Below are 24,807 nucleotides of genomic sequence, written 5' to 3'. Positions count from 1 at the left end.
CATTGTTTAATGGGACAGAGTCAGCATGAGTTCAGCCAATGGAAGTCCTGCTTCACTAATCTGCTTCATTTCTTTGGAGGCATGAACAAACATGTCGATACAGGTGAGCCAGTTGATGTAGTAAATCTAGATTTTCAGAAAGTTTCTCATGACAGACCCCTGAGAAAATTAAAAAAATCATGGCATAGGAGGCAACCTCCATTTGTGGACTGGGAATTGGTTATTGGACAGAAAACAGAGGGTAGGGTTAAATGGCCATTTTTCTCATTGAAGGAGGGTGAATAGTGGAGTGCCATAGGGATCTGTACTGGAACCAGTTCTGTTTAACATATTTATAAATGATCTGGAAATCAGAATGACAAGTAAAGTGATTAAATTTGCAGATGACACAAAATTATTCAAAGTTATCAAAACACATGTGGATTGTGAAAAATTGCAGGATGATCTTAGGAAACTGGAAGACTGGGCATCCAAATGGCAGATGAAATTTCATGTGGACAAATGCGAAGTGATGCACATTGGGAAGAATAATCTGAATCACAGAAAAAGTTCTAGGTGTCATTGTAGATAATACACTGGAATCTTCTGCTCAGTATGTGGCAGTCGCCAAAAAGGCAAATATAATGCTAGGAATTATTAGAAAAAGAATGGTAAAAAAGACCAAGAATATTATAATGCCTCTGTATCGCTCCATGGTGCTACCTCACCTTGAGTATTGCATTCAAGTCTGGTCACTGTATCTCAAAAAAGATATAGCAGAATTAGAAAAGGTTCAAAGAAGAGCAATCAAAATCATACAGGGGATGGAACTCCTGACATAAGAGGAAAGGCTAAAGAGGTTACGGCTCTTCAGCTTGGAAAAGTAATGGCTGAGAAGGGATATGATTGAGGTCTACAAAATCCTGAGTGGTGTAGAACTGGTAAAAGTGAATTGATTTTTTACTCTTTCAAAAAGTACAAAGACCAGGGGACACTCGATGAAATTGCATGGAAATACTTTTAAAACAAATAGGAGGAAACATGTTTTCACTCAAAGAATGGTTAAGCTCTGGAACTCATTGCCGGAGGGTGTGGTAACAGTGGTTAGCTAGTTGGTTTCAAAAAGGTTTGAACAAGTTCCTGGAGGAAACGTCCATGGTCTACTATTGCAATAGACATGGGGGAAGCCACTGCTTGCCCTAGGATTGGTAGCATGGAATGTTGCTACTATTTGGGTTTCTGCCAGGTACTTGTGACCTGGATTGGCCACTGTTGGAAGCAAGATACTGGGCTAGATGGACCACTGGTCTGACCCAGTAAGGCTATTCTTATGTTCTTATAACCTGGATCCCCCTGAGTCTGGTCTAAGTGATAATGGTCTGTGTGCTAACTCTGAATGGTAGAATAAACGGTGATTTGAAGGGCACAAAGAAGCATTGAAATCAGGGAGGGGAGCACGAAAGTACATACATTATCTTCCTCTTTGTGTCTCTGTTATACAATTGCTTGCCCAAAAGTATTATTTATGCTGTTCCAATGGAAGTTGCAGTCAGGTAACTGTTATTTACTGTTCAATTGTAGTACACCAGACATATATAAATGAATATGCCCTGTATTTCTTGTATATCTTGCAGCTACCTCAGGAAACACCTTTTATTTAAATGTGTCAGTGAATGTTGTTGCTCTGCAGGAAATGAAACAGTAATTTGAAATTGCACACTCTGTGCAAGTTTTGTCCGTAATTATTAAATGACTTGAGAACACTGTTAAAAAAGAAACCAAATTCATGCTTTTCTTACAGAAAGACAGCTCTGATATTCTTCTTCTTCATGAAGCTCCTTTAAATTATAAAGATCCATAGAAGATATCTACTCACAAATATTAGGTGAAGACTTACTCTGTAGTGATAAGTAAGAAAAATGCGGTGGTGATACTGTGTAAGGGATAAGTCAACCTTGAAATCAAATTGATAGCAAAAGACAATGAAGGGTGATGAGTAAAATTCAAGTTGGACTTTGGACAAAGCTTCCTTTTACTAACCTGTGTAAGCGTCTATGTACACCCAACGCGTGACAAAATGGAGTTACTGCCCGGCTACCGCCTGGCTATTGCGGTAATTTCATTTTTGGCACGCTTCCGATATACGAGTCTGAAAAATATTTTTTATTTTTGGCCGTGCGTATCAGCTGCGCACCAAGTGGCATTTGACTCATGTAGGTCATTACTGTCCGGTTACCTTGTGAGACTTTACCACTAGGTCAATGGCTGGTGGTAAGGTCTCAGACCCAAAATGGATGCGCGGCAATTTTGATTTTGCTGCACGTCCATTTTTGGCAAAATAAAAGGCCTTTTTTACAGGCGCGCTGAAAAATAGATTGGTGCGCGCCCAAAACCCAAGCCTACACTACCGCAAGCCATTTTCCAGCGCACCTTTGTAAAAGGACCCCTTACATTTTATAACATTTATGCTCCCCACATTTTTTTCACTCCTTAGTAATTACCTTAATGGGAGAAGTGGAACCATTAATTATGGGGTGAGATTTTAATCAATCATTGGATCTGATATATATATCAGAGGGAGCATATTTATTTATTTATTAGAATTTATTTACCGCCTTTTTGAAGGAATTCACTCAAGGCAGTGTACAATAAGAATAACTCAAACATAAGCAATAGACAATTACAACAGTAAAAATATTCAAATAACAATACAAAGTATGGCATAGTATGCTACGTAACAGTGTCAACATAATACACAATAGAATGTTTTAATAGACAGCATGGGGTGTAAGCAAAGATGGAACATATAGATAAGAGATTAAGAGGAGTTAGAAAGTAAGGAGACTAACCAGCTCATTTTCGAAAGAGATCCCCGGCCATCTTCGGACACAAATCAAGAGATAGCCGGCGATCTCCTGAATCCAGCCAAATCGGTATATTCGAAAGCCGATTTTGGCTGGTTTCAACTGCTTTCCATCGTGGAGCCGGCAAAACATCAAGGGGGCGTGTCAGTAGGGTAGTGGAGACGGGGTGGGGGTGTGCTCATGAGATGGCCAGCTTCGCCTGATAATGGAAAAAAAAAGCCACGCTAGTCGAGCATTTCGCCGGCTTTACTTGGTCCCTTTTCTTTTCACGACCAAGCTTCAAAAAAGAGCCCCAACTGACCAAATGACCACCGGAGGGAATCGGGGAAGACCTCCCCTTACTCCCCCAGTGGCCACCAACCCCCTCCCACCCAAAAAAAAACAAAAAAAAATTTTTTTTGCCAGCCTCAAATGTCATACCCAACTCCCTGATAGCAGTATGCAAGTCCCTGGAGCAGTTTTTAGTGGGTGCAGTGCACTTCAGACAGGTGGAACCAGGCACATCCCCCCTACCTGTTACGCTTGTGGTGGTGGTAAATGGGAGCCTTCCAAAACCCATCCAAAACTCACTGTACCCACATGTAGGTGCCCCCCTTCACCCCTTAGGGCTATGGTAATGGTGTACAGTTGTGGGCAGTGGGTTTTGGGGGGGATTTGGACAACCAAGGGAAGGGAGCTATGCACCTGGGAGCTATTTTTATTTATTTTTTAATTTTTAGAAGTGCCCCCTAGGGTGCCCGGTTGGTGTCCTGGTATGTCAGGGGGGCCAGTGCACTACAAATGCTGGCTCCTCCCACGACTAAATGCCTTGGATTTGGCCGGGTTTGAGATCGCCAGCATTATTTTCCATTATGGCCGAAAACCGATGCCGGTATCTCAAACCCGGCGATCTCTGACATTTAGCCGGGGCCCAACCGTATTAGCGAAGAAAAAGATGGCCGACCATCTTTTTCGAAAATACGGTTGGCTCCGCCCACTTGCGGCACTGGCTCCGGAGATGGCTGCCCATAGAGATGGCCGGCGCCGTTCGATTATGCCCCTCTAATTTAAAGAAAGTTGCACATGAGATAAGAGAGATGATTAAGTATTATCTCAGCTACGGTAGGAGTGGATAAACATGTTTTGCTGCAGTATGTGCAGCCTGTGTCATTCCTTGTGTGTATGTGTGTGTGTGTGTGAGTGAGACTACGAGGTCTTATCTGGACACTGAACTTTGTGTGCCTCATGGCTGTCCATGGGGCACACAAGCACAAGGTAAGAAAGCAGGCCACTAACCACAGCAAATGCAGGATTTGACTGTATTTGCATGCTATTTCCACTAGTTATTTCTGCAATCAAAATAACTCTCAAACACGGAAACATTTCCCTTGCAGAAACCGGTGGCAACTTAGGAAGGTTTATAAATTGAAGGTCAGAAAATCTAACTGAATTTTCTCCAAAAGTTCAATTTTATTTGTAATAAAAAATTTTCAGTCATCAAAGTAGCAGTTAACAACTGTGAATTTTTAAGTTGCTCACTATGCAAGGTAAGGTGAATAAAGTCTACCTCTCTGTGAGGTGAGTAAATGCTGCCTCTCTAGTGGGTCCTTTTAGAAAGGTGCACTGAAAAATGGCCTGTGGTAGTATAAATGCATGTTTTGGGTGCATGCAAAATCATTTTTCAGCATATCTGTAAAAAATGCCTTTTTTAAAATGTTTGCCAAAAATGGACATGCAGCAAAATGAAAATTGCCACACATCCATTTTGGGTCTGAGACCTTACCACCAGCTATTGACCTAGTGGTAAGGTCTCACGTGGTAACTGGGTGTTAATGTTCTACGCAAGTAGAATGCCGATTACTGCCCGCGTGCCAGAAAATAAAAATATTTTCTGGCGCATGTTGCGGACGCGTGTCAAAAGTATTCAGGAAAATTTGATATTTAGGTGCTATTCACTGACCAGAGGCCAAAGTTCACAACACCATGGCCAGAGTAGTAATTTTTCAAGCCTTCTTCTTCCATTTAAAAATAAAAAACCCTAAAAAAAACTGGTGAGACTGGTATGCAAAGTGATGGTGACCCCTTTCATGGACAGTCACATTATTCAAAGTTCATTCTGTAAGTCTGTGGGAAGGCAGTCCGGGTAATGAGGTTCCCTGTTTACACGTCAAATACTTCCCCTCTCTGCCACTTCTTGATATTCTGCCTTAGTCTGCAGAATTCTATCCCAAATCCAACATCCTAAAATTATTGCCTGCATCCTGACTAGAGTTGTGGCCAAATTTCTCTACTACAATTGTAATATTTAATAACAGCTCCTGAAAATATGCTTTGCTGGTACTGTAATTAGTGAAATTAAGATGATTTGTATTTATTCACTGATTAGCAGAACACCCAGATGTTTTTCATTTACTAGAAGACTTCTTTTTCACTGTACCAACTGTAACAAAACAAAAGGGCCACAGATCAATAATTTTCATATTTAAACAATTTTTATGACATGATATAATAGAAGACAAGATAATTGATCAGGAATGAGCTGTCTAGTCCTTTCAAATTTATAATAATGGGTTGATTTATTTTTAGTAAGAGAGTCATGGAGAGGACAATGTTCAAAATTATTTATAGAAGTAAATAGTAATTTACTCTTGAATTGTTCTTCATTAATGTAGCCAAACAACATACACATATCCTCACTGTGCTTGCTTTAATCTATATTTAGTGAAGCTGGTCTTAGTGGCATGTACAAAAAGTGACAGAAAAAATATTTAGAGAGTTCATTTCAACTTGATATGTTTTAATTTCCATGGAAAGAGTATCTACTCAAAAAACGAATGCCAGATTAAGGCCATCTGATATCCTAAGCACAGCTCAATAATGGTGCTCCTTGGCCCTTCCATTGCTCAACTGATAAGACATTAAGGGTCCTGTTCACTAAGGTGTGCTAGCGTTTTTAGCACATGCTAAAAATTAGTGTGTGCTGTGTAGATGCCCATAGGAATTTTATGGACATCTACACAGTTAGCACGTGCTAATACTCAGTGCACACTAAAAACTTTGATCCTGACAACCTGAGTTCGATTCCCACTGCAACTCCTTGTGAATTTGGGCAAGTCACTTAACCCTCCATTGCTCCAGGTACAAAAACTTAGATTGTGAGCCCTCTCAGGACAAAGAAAGTACTTGCATATAATGTGTACAATACTGCATACGTTTAGTAGTGCTATAGAAATGATTAGTAGTAGTAGTAAATGGGTCCTTAAGACTCAGTAAGTGCTGAGAAGTATCATTATTATTCAAAACAACGCATCATATATATTTATAATAATTAGAAAAACACTGAAATTCATGTTGGATAATGGGTGTGACAGATGCAGTGAAAAAGTTAAGGGCATGATAGCTAGGGTACCCCCTTTCCCTTGGTTCCCCAAGCATGTGTTTATTTTGTGTAATGGTTAATCCAGGGCTGACCAAAGTTCAAAAGTATTAGTGCTAAGTTTAAAAGTGAAAGAACTTGCAGAAGCCAGTCTTGAACCTATGACCATTAAGTTCAAAGGCAGCCCCCCATTCCTGAACAGACTGTCAGTTCTGCAAGGCAAAGACTCTTGTCCAGCACATCTAACTGTAAGTTATTTCCCTTTGTTTGAATTGCATTAAAGAAGATTTTGGTTCAAGAATTCTGAGTCTTCACAGTGATGTTCTATACTCTCGCTATCTGTATGCTAATCTCCTGAGTAGACAGAGCCTATCAGAAGACAGAGCAGAACAAGTAGTAATGAGATGAAAAATATACAAAAGCACAGTTTACATTTCATTACTATGCAAATACCATATATGGAATACATAAATTGCATTATGGACCAAAAATCTTAAGCTCCTCCCTCCTGGCTTCAAGACCCTCTGCCCCCACTCCCTACAGGTGCTATCTTTACAATCACTGATGGGGGGAGTCCAGCAGATCATCTGGGGGGTCATGGGGTCTTTGGGCAGAAACAATACCCAGTTGCTCCTGCCCAGTACTGTGCCACCTTCAAAATGGCACCCCTAGCCATATAAGGAAATATGACTCCTAGAGGTAGTCATGCAAGATTACTGTTAGGGGCACCATTTTGAATGTGACACAGGACTGGGCAGAAGTGGCTAGGCGTCGCTCCTCCCCGAAGTTTGTCACCTCAATGAAAGTTGGACAATTTGATGTGCATCTGAACAATATTTTCAATACCTTTTTTGACCAAGAACCATTCACAGATCAGAGACATATAGACTTGACCAGTTTTGAAAACTAGATCCTAAATGTTAGATTTTCAGGGAGATGAGTTTCAAAGTAGAAATTGAGGGGGTCCATTACTAATCTGCAGTACCATTTTTAGCTCACGGTAAATGTTGAGATACCCATAGGAATATAATTGTCTCGGTGTTTACTGCTAGCTGATTTTTCCTGCTAGCCAAAAACACTACTGCGGCTTTGTGAAAGACCCCCTAAATGTTGTCATTTAAAATATTTTTGCTGGAGAAGAAACAATAAGGATGTACTTGGTTCATGAGCGTGCCATAAGAAAATCACCTCCTGAAATTCAGCCACCATCGGTGATCAGCGTTTTCAAAAGGTACTGACTGTTGCTGACTGAATTTGACCCCGATATTCAATATCGGACCTAATCCAGTCACTGCCATTGAATATTTGAGTCATAAATGCCTGCAGGAACTTATCCAGGTTCTGGTGATACTCCCAGCAGTACCCAAGAAAATGCCCAGATTAAGCGGCTCTTTTATAAAGGCGCAGTAGGAGTACTGTGCAGGTAGTGTGCAGCAAAACAGCATTACCCTGTGGTGCCCTGCAGTAGTTCTGTTTGCCATGTGGTGTGTGTCCCCCTCCCCCCGTGATAGAAAATAGAAACTTATTTTCCACCGTGTGATTCGGCTTGCACCAAGCTTGGAATTACTGCCAGGTGCATATGCTAGCCCAGCGGTAGTGCCGATTTGACACACACAGCACGCGCGTTAGCCCTCCCGTACCTTTATAAAAGGGCTCCTATAGTTTCTAATGGGCCCACTGAGAGCATGGGCTATGTTTCGTCTTTGGCTTAGTCATGTATTCTGTAGTACATATTAGCTCTCTTTTCATCCATGTCTCTAACTGCTTAATAATGAAATACTACTTCAAAATAATATTGAAATTCATTTATTAGAGTAAAAAAATGTTTAGGAGCTTTGTAAATCATGTGTTTTGTTTATTGTTTTGTTAGGAAGTCCTACAGGAGAATACTGTGGAAAGACCTGTACAGAAGAGAGAGATAACGAGTGGATGGGTGTCAGCTTGTCCCGGCCACCAAAAGAAGATGGATCAATTCTGGTAACTTAATTGCATGTGGGGGAGAGGGGAGGTAATTTTATTTATTTACCTCTTTTTCTATAGCATATTCCAGTAAGAAGATGATTAATGCAATGTACAATCAAATAAAATTAATTAAAACATAGCACAAATAAATATTACAAAATAGATAAATTAAATAAAATCAAACTAATACATTTAAAACCCAGTCTACCCAACCAGATCCTGGTAATGCCATCCCAACCCTTTTACTGAATAAAAGAAAGCTGTTACATGCTTAGAGGATTTAAAATATTCCTGTTCCAAGTACAACTCCACTGGGGAAGAATTCCACAACTCACCACTGAAAAATTCTGGGTTCTAATCCTTATTTTCCCCTAAGGGGGGAAGCTATCAGTGTGGGCTACCATTAAAATGTGTTATTTCACTGTTAACCCTAGTTTTAGTAACTAGGTTTCACTGCATAAAATGGTGCCTATGCTAAAATAGCATGAAATAGTGATAAAAATAACCCATCTTAATGGCAGCCCACATTGATAATTAATCCCCTAAATGTGGGTACCTGAACCATCTTAAATTTCTCAGATAACAAGGACCCTTCATTTCAGAACAAGAAAAATCAAACAGCCAAATTTAAATAAGGTCTTCTGCTTTACAGAGAGCCAACACAAAGTACAATTTCATAAAGGTTTTTCTTTGTATAGAGCATGTTTTCCTCATGGAAAAGGCCTTTAATAAATGTTTGTGGCCTATATTCATGTAAAAACTATATGTGCCATAAAAATCACATGTACTTTTATGTAAGCATTTCCAGGCATAGATTGGGTGAAACAGAATAGAGGCAGCATTGTAATGACTCACATGTTTTAACAAAACACAAACAAATTGAGGCTGGCCGCATTTGGTTTCAGTTTCAGATGTGGCACTGACACCGACCCAAAATACATATTCAGCCTTGTTTCAATTTTGGCTGAAAATGCTGATTCATTTTTGGATGAAACTGAAAACTTTGGTCCTATGCCCCACGACTCTCCTTCTCCTCCCCTTCCCACCTCCCAGAACCGAGGAGCTCAACTTCCTCCCTCTGAACAGAAGAATCCTCCTTCTCAGACCTACCTACAGTCTCCCCGGCCTACTGTACTACCTTGGTGGTGTAGTGGCCAGGGGCAATCCCAAGTTGTTCCCACCCATTACGTCTAGTGCACTCCTTTGTACACTATGGTGCTTGTTTTTGAAGCATATGGACAACTGAAAAAGCCCAAATGGAAGTGCATGTGCTTGAAAAGTCCAAATTCCAATTCTGCAAAGGCAGAAAAAGAGACGTACAACATCGCAATACATCCAAGTAGCAAGGGGGGCGTGTTGTGGGCATGCTTTGGAAAGGACTAGGGAGGGCCCAAAATCAGGACACCCAACAGAAATTACTAAATAGGAAGAATCATCCAAGTCAGCCACATCCAGGGTACAAATAGATTCTCTGATTGAGCAGCTGACCACTGGGGGGGGGGGGGGGGGTTAAGGCATGACACTTCCATAATCCCCCAGTGAAATTTAAAGGGGATACCAGGCTGTATGACAGCTTCAGGTATTATAGGCATTCTTAACAAAGCAGGAAGTAAGTCTGAAGAGTAGCCTAGTGGTTGATGCAGTGGACTGTGAACCAAGGGACCCAGGTTGCAATTCCACTTTAACTTTTATTTTTTTTATTGTAAACTTCCCAGGAACAGAAAGATACTTACTGTATCTGAATATATAAGCCACTGGCAAGCCTGAAGGCTATTGAAGTAGTATACGTTCAGGTACAGTAGGTATTTTTCTGTTTCTGGAGGAATCACAATTACAAAATAAAAGAGTTAATGTGGGATTTGAACATGAGTCCCTTAGTTCACAGTCCACTGCACTAACCACTAGGATGCCCCTCTGCTCTGCATGGAGGCAGTGGCGTACCAAGGGGGGGCGGTGGGGGCGGTCCGCCCCGGGTAGACGCCGGTGGGGGGGGGGGGGTGCCGCGTGCCTGTTGGCTCCGAGTCCGCTCATTCCCTGGCTGCTGCTCCCTCTGCCCCGGAACAGGAAGTAACCTGTTCCGCGCAGAAGGAGCAGCAGGGAGGGAGCGAGCGGACTCGGAGCCAACAGGCACGCGGCACCCCCCCCCCACCCCTAGCAGGTAAAAATGCACCCGGGGGGGGATCGCGCTGCACCCGGGGGGCGCATCAGCGATCCACCCCGGGTGTCAGCCAGCCTAGGAACGCCACTGTATGGAGGTCTGTGTGGTCATTTGCTAAGAATGTTGCCATACTGACGTCCATATTCCTTTTTTCTTGCCATTCATAACTTGGATGTTCCATTTTGTAAAATGGCTGTTCATGTTTTACGTCTCCAGCACAAGGACATCCATCTCACATTTTTCAAACAGGAAATCTTGACATATTTCCTGATCAAAAAATATCTGCAAGGTGAACATCCGTTTTGGACATTATGACCTGGATGTTCCTATCCTGACTTGAACATCCTTTTGAAAATGCCCTTCCATGGTGCTTACTTTAGAAGCACTATTCGGGGTTAACAATAAACTAACACATCTTAATGGTAGCCCATGTTAATAACTTCACACTAAATCCCAATTTTACAAAGCTGGGATATACTGTAAAGGCTCCTCGCTCTGGATGTTTTTAGCATTATTTAAAATTCATTAAGGGGGTCTTTTACTAAATTGTGGTAGCATTTTTAGCTCGCAGTAGAAATCAGCTGGCAGTAAACAACGAGATGCCCATTATATTCCTATGGGCATCTTGGCATTTACCACCGCTGATTTCTACCGTGAGCTAAAAACACCTCCCACCTTTCCTTTTGGTCCCCCCTCTTTAGTGCCCTTTCCCTACGGATCTTCTCGGGTACCCCCATGATCGCCTCTTAAAAGAGGAAGATTTGGGCCAGGCCAGGCTCGGCCTCCAGCTCATGGCTGGCTTGGGACCTAGTTGTTACCATAGCCTCCCGCCTTCCTAAGCATCCTGCAAATGGGGGCCAATCCCTTCCTAAAATCATTTCCTGCGGCAGCCTAGGCAAAACTGCTACTGACATCCCCACCTGTCCAGTGGGCCCCTTAATGTTCACCTTATGGAGGGCATAGCGGGTACTCGCCCCGTGTATACATTGTATGTTCACTTCACCTTCAAAGGTTCCCCTCTGATCGTTGTTCTTTGCCATAATCTTTCCCCATAGAGCCCTCAAAATCATGGATTGGTTGGCCCCTGAATCTAACAAGGCCACTACCAGTACCCCCTCCAACTCTACTCCTTGCATATAACGTGGGCTAACCCCAGGGAAAACTTGGGAGGTCCATCCTATCCTCCCGGGACAATTATTTCTGAAATGTTCTCTTTGTCCGCACTGATAGCATAGCCTGTCCTTGGGCCTTGTTTCTTCTCCCAACCCCCCCCCCCCCCCCCCCCGGTGTCCTAGCTTTAAGGTTGCCCACACTAGAGCCGGGGAAGGACGGCCGGGGCGTAGATATTGCCCTAGCACTGATATCTCCCCTTTCCTTCCCTTGGTCTTTTTCCTGCTTTCCCCAATGTTGGGATTCCATATAGCACTCCAAGCCCCCAACGGCCTCCTCTAAGGTTCTACACCCTCTCCTCACCACCACCACCCTGGCACTCTTCGGTAAGGTCTGCAGGAATTGCTCCATTACTATCTCCTGCAGGATATCGGCCGAGGTGCGCCTCTCGGGTTCAAGCCATTTCTTAGCCAAGTCTAACAGTTTATTAGCCAACGCTCTAGGGGAGTCCCCCTTGTCCCAGGACATTGCCCTAAATTGCCTCCGATAGGCTTGGGCACTCAACCCATTACTATCCTGGATGGCCTCTCTCAATTTCCTATAATCAGCTGCATCTCCTGGGGATAAGTCCCTAAAGGCCGCTAGGGCTTCCTCCGACAGGGAAGGGGCTAAACGGCTGGCCCACTGCTCCTGAGGCCACCCCGGCCACCCTCTCAAAGGCACATAAAAAATCATCCACACTGTCCTTTTCGGATAACTTGCCCCAGGTAAGTCCATTCATAGAAAGAGTCCTACCGCTCTGTCTCTCTCCAGGCTCCAGCTTGGCCCGTCCGCCCTGCTTGGGGCCCCTGGGAACTTAGGGCCCCTCCTTAGGAACTCCTGGAACATATCCAAGACCGGCTGCTGCTGGACTCTGGTCGCGGACAAGGATTCTTCAATCATTTTTTCTGCCAGCTCCTGCTGCTTCTGGAATTGTAAGGTAATCCACGTAAAGATTTCCTTGGGATCCATCCTTCCTCCTGGAACTGCCACCTACAGGGAATGGAACACAGAGACCTCCAAGTGCAACTTCACACCAAGTGGCCCCTACCCGGCCACTACTCACCGCCACTTCCCCCATCCCTGCTCCTGTTTCTGCTTACCAGAGACAGAGATGGGTCTGCGCCTTTCTCGGCGTTGGCCTCCTTGTTGCAGCTCCTCCTCCGACGTGGAAGTTCTTGCCACATCCCACCACTGCCACCACTTGTAAAGGCTCCTCGCTCTGGATCGCCTAGGGAACGCCTCCTCCCCCACTGAGGTCAAGGGACTGCTTCAGGAAATCCAGCTGAAGCTCGTTCACTGCTCCTCTTTCCTAGGACCCTCTCCGCACCGATAGAAATTGTGGGTCCTTCAGGCCAAGGGTACACCGGAAGTCTCAGGGAGAAGGCTCCACCCTGCTGGGCCTAGCTGACCCAGCCACGGACCCCCCCCCCCCCCTTCAGATCCCTTGAGCAACCCCCTCCAAGCTAAAAATAATGACTCAACAACTCAGTCAGGGTCCATATATCAGTTTATGTACCCCCCCCCCCCCAGCCAATCTGCAACCCCAGTAGTTCAACAAGGCAAAACAAGGTTTAGACTTCTAGCAGTTCTGTAAAGCAGTTCATCCCAAACATTTCTCAAACCCCAAGAGTTCCTGTAAAGCAGTTCCCCAAAAAGGGTTCAAAATCCCACCCAACTTGGCCAGCGCTATCCCCCAGCCACCACTCCCCCTTTGACCCGCCAGGGAAAATCTGCTTCTCAGTTCTCCTTTGGAGATAACAACCCTTGGCCTTTTTTCACCCAGCCTCTGTACCAAGTCCCCAGCTGCTGCTTTATCTCATCTTTGAGTTTAGCCAGAGCTGAGAATCCATCGGCTCCTCCTGTTCTCTTTCCTCTCCCTTTTCTGCCCCTTGCCAGTCCATGGGTTCCTCCCCACACCCTTCTCCCAGCTACCCTTCCTTTCCTTGATTGGGCAGATTCAGGACCTCATCCCTTAGCCTAGTTCTCAGTGTCAGTTTTTCTCCAATTTCCCACCCTTGTCCTTCTCTCAACAACCTCCGGGGGCTGATGGGAATGGAAGTCCCTGCTGCGATAGTATGCCTCACTCAGGGACTGCTGAGAAACGTAGTCCCCCATTCTAGGCCATGCTCCTCTCGGGAACTGGTAGGAGTTGTAGTCTCTCTCCTTTCTCCCCTTCTCTGGGGAATAGGATCTGCTCCTTTCTCCAGCCCTGTCTTCCCCCCTACCCCCATCACATTCCTTACAATGCATATCTAAAACTGAAAAATGTGCCTCTGGCAAGGGAGCATGGCCTGAGCATGTTTTGGGAGGGGCTAGTGTGGGCCAAAAAAATAAACGTCCAAAGAAATAATGTTGTGATTTACACCTGCTACACGGGAGGTATAGTATCAGAAAAGTGCTCCTTTTGAGAAGTTTTCATTGGAGGGATTGGGGAGGTCACCCCATTAATCCCCCAGTGGTTGATATCTCCCCCCAATAGTAAAACTGGCAATGGATGCCATGCTCTGTGACAGCTTTGGGAATAAATGTTTATGTTTCTAAAATGTCTAAGAGAAACATTTATGTCAGTGGTTCCCAAACCTGACCCTTGAGGCTCCCCAGCCAGTCAGGTTTTCAGGATATCCACAATGAATATTCATGAGAGAGATTTACATGCAGTGGAGTCAGTGCGTGCAAATCTCTCTCATGAATATTCATTGTGGATATCCTGAAAATCTGGTTTGGAAATCACTGATTTGTGTTCTGGTATAGGAACGTTTATGTTGCTATTTCATACCATTATTGTTTATGTTCCAACATATAAATGTTTATATGTATGCCTGTTTTGACCTGTTGATATGTTACTGACCCCTGCTGCATGAAACTGGCACATAAATGTCCATTTCTAAATATATTTTAGATCAGATCCTGTTCTAAAATACTAGCAGAACGTGAGACATCCTGATCTGCATGTCTCATTTCTGAGGTCATCCTTTCTACAGTGCTGCTCTGCATATCCTAAAAAGGAAAAAGAACTATTAACAAAAAAGTTATTTTTCTTAATTAGGGATATGAGACTAGATTTTGTAAATCATATCTAAAATGTAGGTGCATGAGAGTAATGCAGGTAGCTCTGTTCTATACAGTGCATCTATATTAAGAGGCGCTTAATAGAATAATGCATAGACCAAGGGAACGCACCTACATTTAGGTATGGCCATTTACGCCAGTGAAAATGTGGTGTAAGTACTCATGCCTAAATGTAAGCATGTTCTCCTGAATTCTATAACAATGCACGTAAATCCGAGTTATGACCCCCAACAGGCCCACACTCTTTTCATGGCCACGCCCCCTTTTCAACTACCCATGCCTATTTTTAGAAAATGTCTAAAAAGAAGTGCACATAAATTGCAATTATTGCCAATTAGTGATAGTTGCTTGTTATCAGCCAATTATCATTACTGATTGCCTTGTGACTCAATTGAGTAACAAGGATAAATTGGCCATGTGCACAATTTAACGCACACTACTCACCGCACCTTACATAGAATCCGGGGATGGTACATTGCAAGGAGCCTTAACTCTCTCTTCCATCTTGTTGAGTTTATCAGAAATGTACTACTACTACTTAGCATTTCTATAGCGCTGCCAGGGTTACGCAGCGCTGTACAAGTTTAAACATGGGGAAGGAGGTCCCTGCTCAAGAGAGCTTACAATCTAAAGGTAACAAACTATGTGGTCAGTGTAGGTATCATGAATGGGGAAGGTGGTTAGGCGCCAAAAGCATGACAGCTTTTTAAATAAATTTAGCACCCATCCAGAAGAAAGTCCCCAAGTACAGTCAAATATATCTTATTATATAGAAGCTGTTTACTTCTTTTGTAAAGGTGCATCTTTATACCTGCAACTAGAAAGAAGGGACATATCAATTTAGCTCCATTTTGGGTATGCTGATGTATCTTTCATATAAGTGTAGCTCCGATACTTTATTTTCTTCAGTAATTTTTGAAAATATGTATTTTCTAATTTTTTTATGTAGGCTTGTGGACACAGATGGAAAAATGTATTTTACATGAAAAAAGAGCATAAATTTCCATCTGGAGTCTGTTACAGAATACCCCCTGATTTTAGGACTGAAATGAGTCAGAGATTATGCCCCTGCTATAAAGGTAAGTAACAATTGTCTTGGCAGGTCATTTAATAGTAAATTGAATAGCTGACACATCTCTTTTTCCTTTGTAATTGTGTAATGTTGAACACCTACAACATGACTATTGTCTAGGAAATTTAGAGGAATGTTTTCAGTAGGAATAGGGTCATAATGGTCGTGAAGAAAACTGAATTCATTGTAGACTATGATACCGTTATTGTCCCAGCACACAGATTAGTTTACATGAGCTTTTGGGATCAAATTGGTTACTTCTTCAGAGGTCAGGTTCAAACTGACTATTGCTGGCTTCGGGGAGAAAAAGAGAACAGCGAGGAGGTCAAAGAAAGGAATAAAAAATACATATATTCAACTCCTCTATCAGCACTGTGCAAAAATAAACTACTAGCTAAATACTACCTATCCAAATATATGCACAGCAGTGCCTCCCTTCCTATTATTATTTTTTTTTTTTTGTTACATTTGTACCCCGCGCTTTCCCACTCATGGCAGGCTCAATGCGGCTTATATGGGGCAATGGAGGGTTAAGTGACTTGCCCAGAGTCACAAGGAGCTGCCTGTGCCTGACGTGGGAAGCAAACTCAGTTCCTCAGTTCCCCAGGACCAAAGTCCACTGCCCTAACCACTAGGCCACTCCTCCACACATATTAGTTATATTTATTTATTTATTTATTTATTTATTTTACAAACTTCTATACTGCAATCGCTACCATTCTGAGTGGTGTACAAAATAACATGCAAATTCTATACATAAAGACACATTGATCATCACATAATAGACATCTCAGCTCCTGTTCAAAACCCTTTAAGCTTCAAGATAGCCAAGTGCTATTTTCATTCCCACTCAGCATCTTAATTGTCAGAAAAGGCTCACTGAAAAAGGTGTTTTTTAGCATTATTTAAAATTAATTAAGGGGGTCTTTTACTAAACTGTGGTAGCATTTTTAGCTCGCAGTAGAAATCAGCTGGCAGTAAACAACGAGATGCCCATTATATTCCTATGGGCGTCTTGGCATTTACCACTGCTGATTTCTACCGTGAGCTAAAAACGCTACTGCAGCTTAGTAAAAGACCTCCTTAAAGACCCACTCTTTCTCAATGTTGGTGGTAATTTGTTCCATAAAGTAGGTACAGTACTATTATATAAAAAGTTGAATTTCTACATTGCTCTAAACGCACCACTCCAAATAATGGTATATCAAAGAGTTAGATCTAGACGATCTCAAAGATCTCACTGGCTGATACAAATGTAAACCTGCTAAAACAACAGATGGTACAGAGTCAGTTACTACTTTCAACATCCCAGGGCCATTGCTGATATTGCATAATCTGATTAATCTGTTATCTGATGCCAGTGCCAATGCTATAACTTAATCTTTCACGCTGACACCTTGTGGCCACTGCTATTACTGTACCCCGAGACTTTTATCTTCTATGCTGTTTTGCTCTGATTTCAGATTATGAGCGAAAGTTTGGAGAAACTCATGGCTCATGTCAAGCTGGGATATCTAGTTTTCAAACAGAGGTAGGTCTTAAAGAGACAGCTAGGGATGGGCTGTTGTTTGCAACAACATGGGAAATGTCAAAGACATATCCCATGCCACTGTATGTTGTTAATGAATGTAAATGAGCAGTAAAAGCATATTTAGCAATTTTTTTCATTTACCAATAATAGTGTACACTATTTGCCAATAGGGCTCACTCTTTTGGAAAGGATGCACCCTCTTTTCATGATAGTGTACCCATTCAAACCATTAGACCAGAAAATAGTAACATAGTAACATAGTAAATGACGGCAGAAAAAGACCTGCACGGTCCATCCAGTCTGTCAATCAAGATAAACTCATATGTGCTACTTTTTGTGTATACCTTACCTTGATTTGTACCTGTCCTTTTCAGGGCACAGACCGTATAAGTCTGCCCAGCACTATCCCCGCCTCCCGCCACCGGCTCTGCCACCCAATCTCGGCTAAGCTCCTTAGGATCCATTCCTTCTGAACAGGATTCCTTTATGTTTATCCCACGCATGTTTGAATTCTGTTACCGTTTTCATTTCCACCACCTCCCGCGGGAGGGCATTCCAAGCATCCACTACTCTCTCCGTGAAAATATACTTCCTGACATTTTTCTTGAGTCTGCCCCCTTTCAATCTCATTTCATGTCCTCTCGTTCTACCGCCTTCGCACCTCTGGAAAAGGTGTGTTTGCGGATTTATACTTTTCAAATATTTGAACGTCTGTATCATATCACCCTGTTTCTCCTTTCTTCCAGAGTATACATGTTCAGGTCATCAAGTCTCTCCTCATACGTCTTGTAACGCAAATCCCTTACCATTCTTGTAGCTTTTCTTTGCACCGCTTCAATTCTTTTTACATCCTTCGCAAGGTACGGCCTCCAAAACTGAACACAATACTCTAGTTGGGGCCTCACCAACGACTTATACAGGGGCATCAACACCCCCTTTCTTCTGCTGGTCACACCTCTCTCTATACAGCCTAACAACCTTCTAGCTACGGCCACCACCTTGTCACACTGTTTCGTCGCCTTCATATCCTCAGATACTATCACCCCAAGATCCCTCTCCCCGTCTGTACCTATCAGATTCTCCCCGCCTAACACATACTTCTCCCGAGGATTTCTATTCCCTAAGTGCATCACTTTGCATTTCTTCACATTGAATTTTAATTGCCAAACCTTAGACCATTCTTCTAGCTTCCTGAGATCCTTTTTCATGTTTTCCACTCCCTCCCGGGTGTCCACTCTGTTACATATCTTAGTATCATCCGCAAATAGGCAAACTTTATCTTCCAACCCTTCGGCAATGTCACTCACAAATATATTGAACAGAATCGGTCCCAGCACCAATCCTTGAGGCACACCACTACTCACCTTTCCCTCCTCCAAGCAAATTCCATTCACCACCACTCTCTGGCTGCTGTCCGTCAACCAGTTCCTAATCCAGTTCATCACTTCGGGTCTTATCTTCAGCCCATCCAGTTTATTTAAGAGCCTCCTGTGGGGAACCATGTCAAAAGCTTTGCTGAAATCTAAGTAGATCATGTCTATAACTCGTCCCTGATTCAATTCTCCTGTCACCCAATCAAAGAATTCAATGAGATTCGTTTGGCACGATTTCCCTTTGGTAAAATCATGTTGTCTCGGATCTTGCAACTTATTGCCTTCTAGGAAATTCACTATCCTTTCCTTCAGCATCGCTTCCATTACTTTTCCAATAGCTGAAGTGAGGCTTACCGGCCTGTAGTTTCCAGCTTCTTCCCTATCACCACTCTTGTGAAGAGGGACCACCTCCGCCGTTCTCCAATCCCTTGGAACCTCTCCCGTCTGCAAAGATATATTTTCTTTGAAAATGACCATTTCCTAGATGTTGTTGTGCTTGTACGTCTATCTTTTTGGAAAAAAAAAAGTCCAAGTGAAAAATGCACAAAATCAAACAATTGGGATGTAGGAGGAGTCAGCTTTCCTAGTAGACTTAGCCACACAGGCATTCTATTACAGCAGTGGTGCACCCGAGGGGGCACTGCAGTGGACTTCACATGACAGGTCCTAGGTACACATCTCACTGTTTCCCACTTATATTGTATGGCGAGCCCTTTAAAATCCATGAAAAACCTACTCTACTCAACTATACACCACTACAATAGTCCTTATAGCTGCAGAAAGGCAAGGACAAATCAGTCTCTGGCCATGGCAACCCCCACTTAGTAGTGTGTGACCTGCTGCCCGTCTTGCAGTGAGCGGTGTTCCTCCTTGGGCCGCTGCATGGTGTGCAGTCCTGTTCCCAAGTGGAGGAGCTGATTCGGGGCTCGCGCATACAGGGCGCGCTCAGTCACAGCAGCACGTTTCTTTCAGCTCTGGTCCCCGGTGCAGGGCCTTAGTGCTTTACCTCAGAAGGAGGTGGGAATGGTGGCCATTTTGCTTTTTTCAGAAGAAGCGAAGCCCCTGCACAGGCAGCTATGTGTGTGGGGGGGGGGCCCTTCCGGGGGGGGGGCCTGGGTCGGGGCCAACCCTTCGTCTGCTCCACTGGGCCTTGGGCTGGTGCTAGGAGCCTTTTCTCCAGCAGGCCTTGCAGCTCTGGGTAGAGAGAGGAGATGGGGATCTCCCTGCCTGTTCCCAGGGGATCGTGACTGCTGCCCCGTGGAGACTTACAGGCTTATTTTCGAAAGAGAAGGGTGCCCATCTTCTTACAGAAATCGAGAGATGGGCGTCCTTCTCTTAGGCTCACCCAAATCAGCATAATCGAAAACCGATTTTGGGTGTCCTCAACTACTTCCTGTCGACCAAAGTTCATGGGGGCGTGTCGGCACCGTAGCGAAGGTGGGACTGGGGTGTGATTAAGAGATGGGCGTCCTCAGCTGATAATGGAAAAAAGAAGGGCGTCCCTGACGAGCACTTGGCCGACTTTACATGGTCCATTTTTTCTTGCGAGCAAGCCTCAAATAGGTGCCCGAACTGACCAGATGACCACCGTAGGGAATCGGGGATGACCTCCCCTTACTCCCCCAGTAGTCACCAACCCCCTCCCACCCTAAAAAAAAAATTCAAAAACATTTTTCCAGCCTCTATGCCAGCTTCAAATGTCATACCCAGCTCCATCACAGCACTATGCAGGTCCCTGGAGCAGTTTTTAGTGGGTACTGCAGTGCACTTCAGGCAGGCGGACCCAGGCCCTTGCCCCTCTTTACCCTTTAAGGGCTATGGTAGTGTTGTACAGTTTTTGGGTAGTGGGTTTTTTTTGGGGGGGTTGGGGGGGCTCAACACCCAAGATTAGTGAGCTTTGCACCTGGGATCAATTTGTGAAGTCCACTGCAGTGCCCCCTAGGGTGTCAGGTTGGTGTCCTGGCATGTGAGGGGGACCAGTGCACTACAAATGCTGGATCCTCCCACGACCAAATGGCTTGGATTTGGCTGGGTTTGAGATGGACGGCATTAGTTTCCATTATCGGCGAAAACCAATGGCGGACATCTCTAACGCCGGCGATGTCTAAGGGCGGCCCAAATGTTGAGATTTGGCCGGCCCCGACCATATTATCGAAACGAAAGATGGCCGGCCATCTTGTTTCGATAATGCAGTCGGGTACGCCGCTTGACGGGGCTGCCCTTATAGATGGCCGGCCCTGTTCGATTATGCCCCTCCACGTTACATGAACAAACTTTTGTGCATTCTTTCCAAGCGAGTGCAACCTTTTGACACATAGAGCACACCCTGTCCGAAAGAGTGCTCTCATGAACAGTGGAGGAGTAGACTACTGGTTAGAGCACCAGGCTTTAAAATCCAGGGGTGCTTGGTTCAAATCTCACTGCTGATCCTTGTGATCTTTGGCAAGTCACTTAACCCTTCATAGCCTCAGGTACAAAATTAGATTGTGAGCCCTCCAGTGACAAAGAAGCAGCTAGTGCACCTGAGTGTAACTCAGGTGAGCATTAATTGGCACTGATTAGAATTTAGGCGCACAACTCACAAAGTGTATTCTGTAATCATGTGCGCCAAACTTCTAATGCGCGGAGGCATAAAGGGGCGTGGTAATGGGCATTCCAAAATTTAGGTGCCTAGTTATATAATATGGCCCAATGTGCCTAAATCTACATGCTGAGATTTACACCAGGGTTTCGTTGGCATAAATGGAGGCACGCAGATATCATCACTGAAATATCAACTAAGCATATTCTACAATCGGCACCTAAATCTAGATTATGGAATACACTTAGTCAACACTGATTTTAGAGCTGATTTTTTAGGCGGCATATATAGAATCTCCTCCTTAACGTCAGTCTTTTCCCACATCCATTTCTGAGTGCCTTTTACTGAATCTAGCCCTATCAGTACAGGGACTGATGATCAAACCACTGGGAGCCTGCATTGACAAGCAGTATACTTCGTGACAGAAAACAGCAGGCCTTGAAGGATTGTTTGATAAAAAGCTTTCTTAATGTTCCTTTCAGGTTTTAAAATGCTAATGTTGTAGCCTTATGAAAGTCACAGACATTGACAATAAAATGTCTCATCTCATATTCCCAGCTCTTCTCCCTATCCCTGGGGTTTAAAAAGACAAGGTAGAAGCAGGAAAGAGCAGAAATCAGAAAGCAAGCAGATAAAGAGAAAAGGCAAGACACAAAAATAAACTGGAATGAAACTTTCCATTTTGGCATTCTCAGTTTTTATAATCGAATATACCTTATACGCAGTGATACTGTAAACCATTTGGATTGCTGCGTTGAGCCACAAATCAAATAAAGTTGATACTTGATACTAATATGATTAAGGTAAGACATAATATTTGTGGTCTAGAAAATCAAAGGAACATGTTAAGTGTGTTACTCATTGGAGGTGATTTTAGAAGGCTTGTGTGACTTTTACACAGATAAATAGCGACATTTACTTATATGATAGCCCTACTAATATCAATTTTAGAAACCTGGTATTTGCACCTGTAAAAACTACAGTACACCAAGGTTGGAAGGAGGTATGCTGTACACATATTTTGAACAGGCCAGAAAAGTATGCATGTATCTTTGATTTTACAATGGCACTTCATCTATACATTAAAAAAAATATGGAAGCTGATATTCAAATTGATTTAACCAGCCAGAAATTGCTCCCTGCCAGTTAAATCATTCAGTGGCACTTAACTAGTTAGTGCTGTCGGATATCACCACAGACAGTTAAAGTCAAAGTCAGTTATTTTGTGGGCAGCTCACGGACGGAGTCAGCACTTATGTGGTTAAGTGGTGATATTCAGCACTTAACTACCTAAGGGGCCCTTTTACTATAGGGCTGCCATACAGCAACCTCAGAACTACCGCCAGCCCAAAGCGGGTGCCAGTGGTAGCTCCACCCCCAGTGTGTGCCATTTCCAGCACCAGCAGAAATATTGACAAAAATATTTCCGCAGGGGGTTACCCGGCGGTAATCGGGCGGTGTTGCACACTGCCTAGTTACCACTGGGTTAGTGCAGGAGCCCTTACCGCCAACTCAATGGGTGGCGGTAAGTGCTCCCCCCTGAAATGGCTGTGCGCAAAGTGCAAAGGTACCGCACTACCATTTCATTTGTGGCTATTTTCACCTGCTGTGGTAAAAGGGACCCTGGTGCACAGCAAAAATGGCCGCTGCCACTAGCACAGGGCTCTTTTTACACCAGTTTATTAAAAGCAGCCATATCGGACTGCATAAAAGTCAGTCCTATACTTATACGGTGTTGCTGATGTGGTTAAGTGCTAAATATCACACTTAACTGCAGAATAGACAGCTTTCTGATAAGCCTGGATATTCAATGCTGGTGCCCAGACATGGCTCAGCATTGAATATCCAGGAAGAATGCCTCCAGCAGCTAAAATAATGCTTACCGCTTACCGCTGTATATTTACCTCATGGACGTTAACATTTACACCTGTTCCAAGGCAGGCATGTCAGATGATTGCTTGTTTGGACCTAAGGTTTGCACCACTGATTAAGGGGGCAATTGTGTTCACCTTTCTGGTGCTTAAATGCCCTCAAAAATTCAATAAAATGAATTCACTCAACTCTTTAACTGGCTGATCTTGGGAGTCAATTTTGTAAATTCGATGCTTACACTCTGAGTGGTGACATTTACTTGCAAAGGTTGCAAATCAGCAATTACATGGGTAATTCTGAGCACTTACATGGTCAAAACCCTGGATGATGAGGCTCTTTTTTTCAAGCATGTTTCTTCACGAAGGGCTGTTCCTGCTTGATTTTCTGAAACCTACATGTGTCCTTATATGTATTTTATGAAAAGTTTCATATTCAGTGAGTCTTTTGTAAAATACTCAGGAAACTGTGAATGTCCAGACTTGGCTATTCCCAGTAGCATATCAAGGGTGGGGCAGTGGGGACAGTCCACCCTGGTTGCAGGCAGCAAGGAGGTGCATAGAGCAATCGCATGGTCATCTGCTTCACTAGCCCTCTGCCCCTTCTGATGTAACTTCTTGTTCTGGGGCAGAGGACTAGCAGAGCCGACAGCCGCTCAACTGCTCCATGCATCCCTTTGCTAGGGAGGAAGGATGGTGGGCTGGTGGGCCTCAGGGGGGGGTGGGGTGGGGATGTTACTTGACTTGGGAGGGTGACGTGCTTTGGATTTACATTCATAACTAACTAGTTACGTGACCCCCGGCATGGAACGCACTGCTGCGTAACCTAAAAACGATTTACGAACTAATGAACTTCCGCAAACTGTTGAAGATCTATCTCTTTAACAAGGCATACCACAAAGATCAACCAATGTGAACACACACAACTCCTCCACATTTATTCAGAACTGTCTTACAATATCTGCTTATTATACTACTATCATGTCTTATCATTATCATGTTTGCCCAAGTTCCTCTGTAACACTAAATGTCTATTTTCCAATATATTTCCACTATTTATGATGTATTGTAAGCCACATTGAGCCTGCAAAAAGGTGGGAAAATGTGGGATACAAATGCAATAAATAAATTCATAGTAGTGTCATGATATGGGTGCAATATAGGTTACATTCTATTAAAATCTATATGGTTTTCTTTATTTTTCAGGACTTAATTATAATGGGAACCCCAGGGTCCTATTACTGGACTGGATCTGTTTTTGTGCTAAATACTACTGAACAGACTTACAAAACGTATCACGATGATAGCAATTCAGTGAAATTTGGAAGCTATCTGGGTAAGTTACTTTGCTGCTTTTTTGTAGAATTCATCTCATTGGTAAAAGCTTAGTAAAAAGGCGCCTTTGTGTGCACTAAAAATTCTCTATTAAAACAAAAGTGTGAAAAACTACCTTTAAAAAAAACCACTCAAAATTGAGAAAAACTCATAATAAAAACAAAATTAACCAAATTTTTCTTGTCTGTGCACATCCCTAGTATTCCTTGGAGTGGGGGTCTTTTGTTCCTGAATTCAACTTGCATTTATAATTTTTTGTCAGAAACTGGTTGAAAGGAATGAGAGCATCAAGATAACAATGCATATAACTTTCCAGCTAGAAGACAAGAGTTCAAGGGATCATTACTAGTTGGTTATTAAACTGGGAAATGAAATAGTCAAGAAATCATACCTAACATTTCCTACCTGGCTCTTTGACGTTCCAAGACCTATTTCTATTACCACTGCTACTATATCATTTCTATAGTGTTATTAGAGGTAAACAGCACCATATAGCTGAGATGGGCCC

At 43.4% G+C, this 24,807-nt stretch overlaps 1 protein-coding gene across 1 annotated transcript in view; it reads left to right on the top strand.

The window, feature by feature from the left end:
• The window catches only part of ITGA4 (integrin subunit alpha 4), a 186,990-nt gene that overhangs the window by 33,499 nt on the left and 128,684 nt on the right, over positions 1 to 24,807 (top strand). The window contains exons 3-6 of the mRNA XM_030210123.1: positions 8,069 to 8,175; positions 15,489 to 15,618; positions 17,075 to 17,142; positions 24,171 to 24,300. Coding sequence (XP_030065983.1) covers positions 8,069 to 8,175; positions 15,489 to 15,618; positions 17,075 to 17,142; positions 24,171 to 24,300 — 435 coding nt within the window. The remainder of the gene's footprint in view (positions 1 to 8,068; positions 8,176 to 15,488; positions 15,619 to 17,074; positions 17,143 to 24,170; positions 24,301 to 24,807) is intronic.

This window comes from Microcaecilia unicolor, chromosome 7 (genome assembly GCF_901765095.1).
Source record: "Microcaecilia unicolor chromosome 7, aMicUni1.1, whole genome shotgun sequence".
Taxonomy (NCBI): Eukaryota; Metazoa; Chordata; class Amphibia; order Gymnophiona; family Siphonopidae; genus Microcaecilia; species Microcaecilia unicolor.
This window is presented reverse-complemented; position numbering and strand designations above follow the sequence as displayed.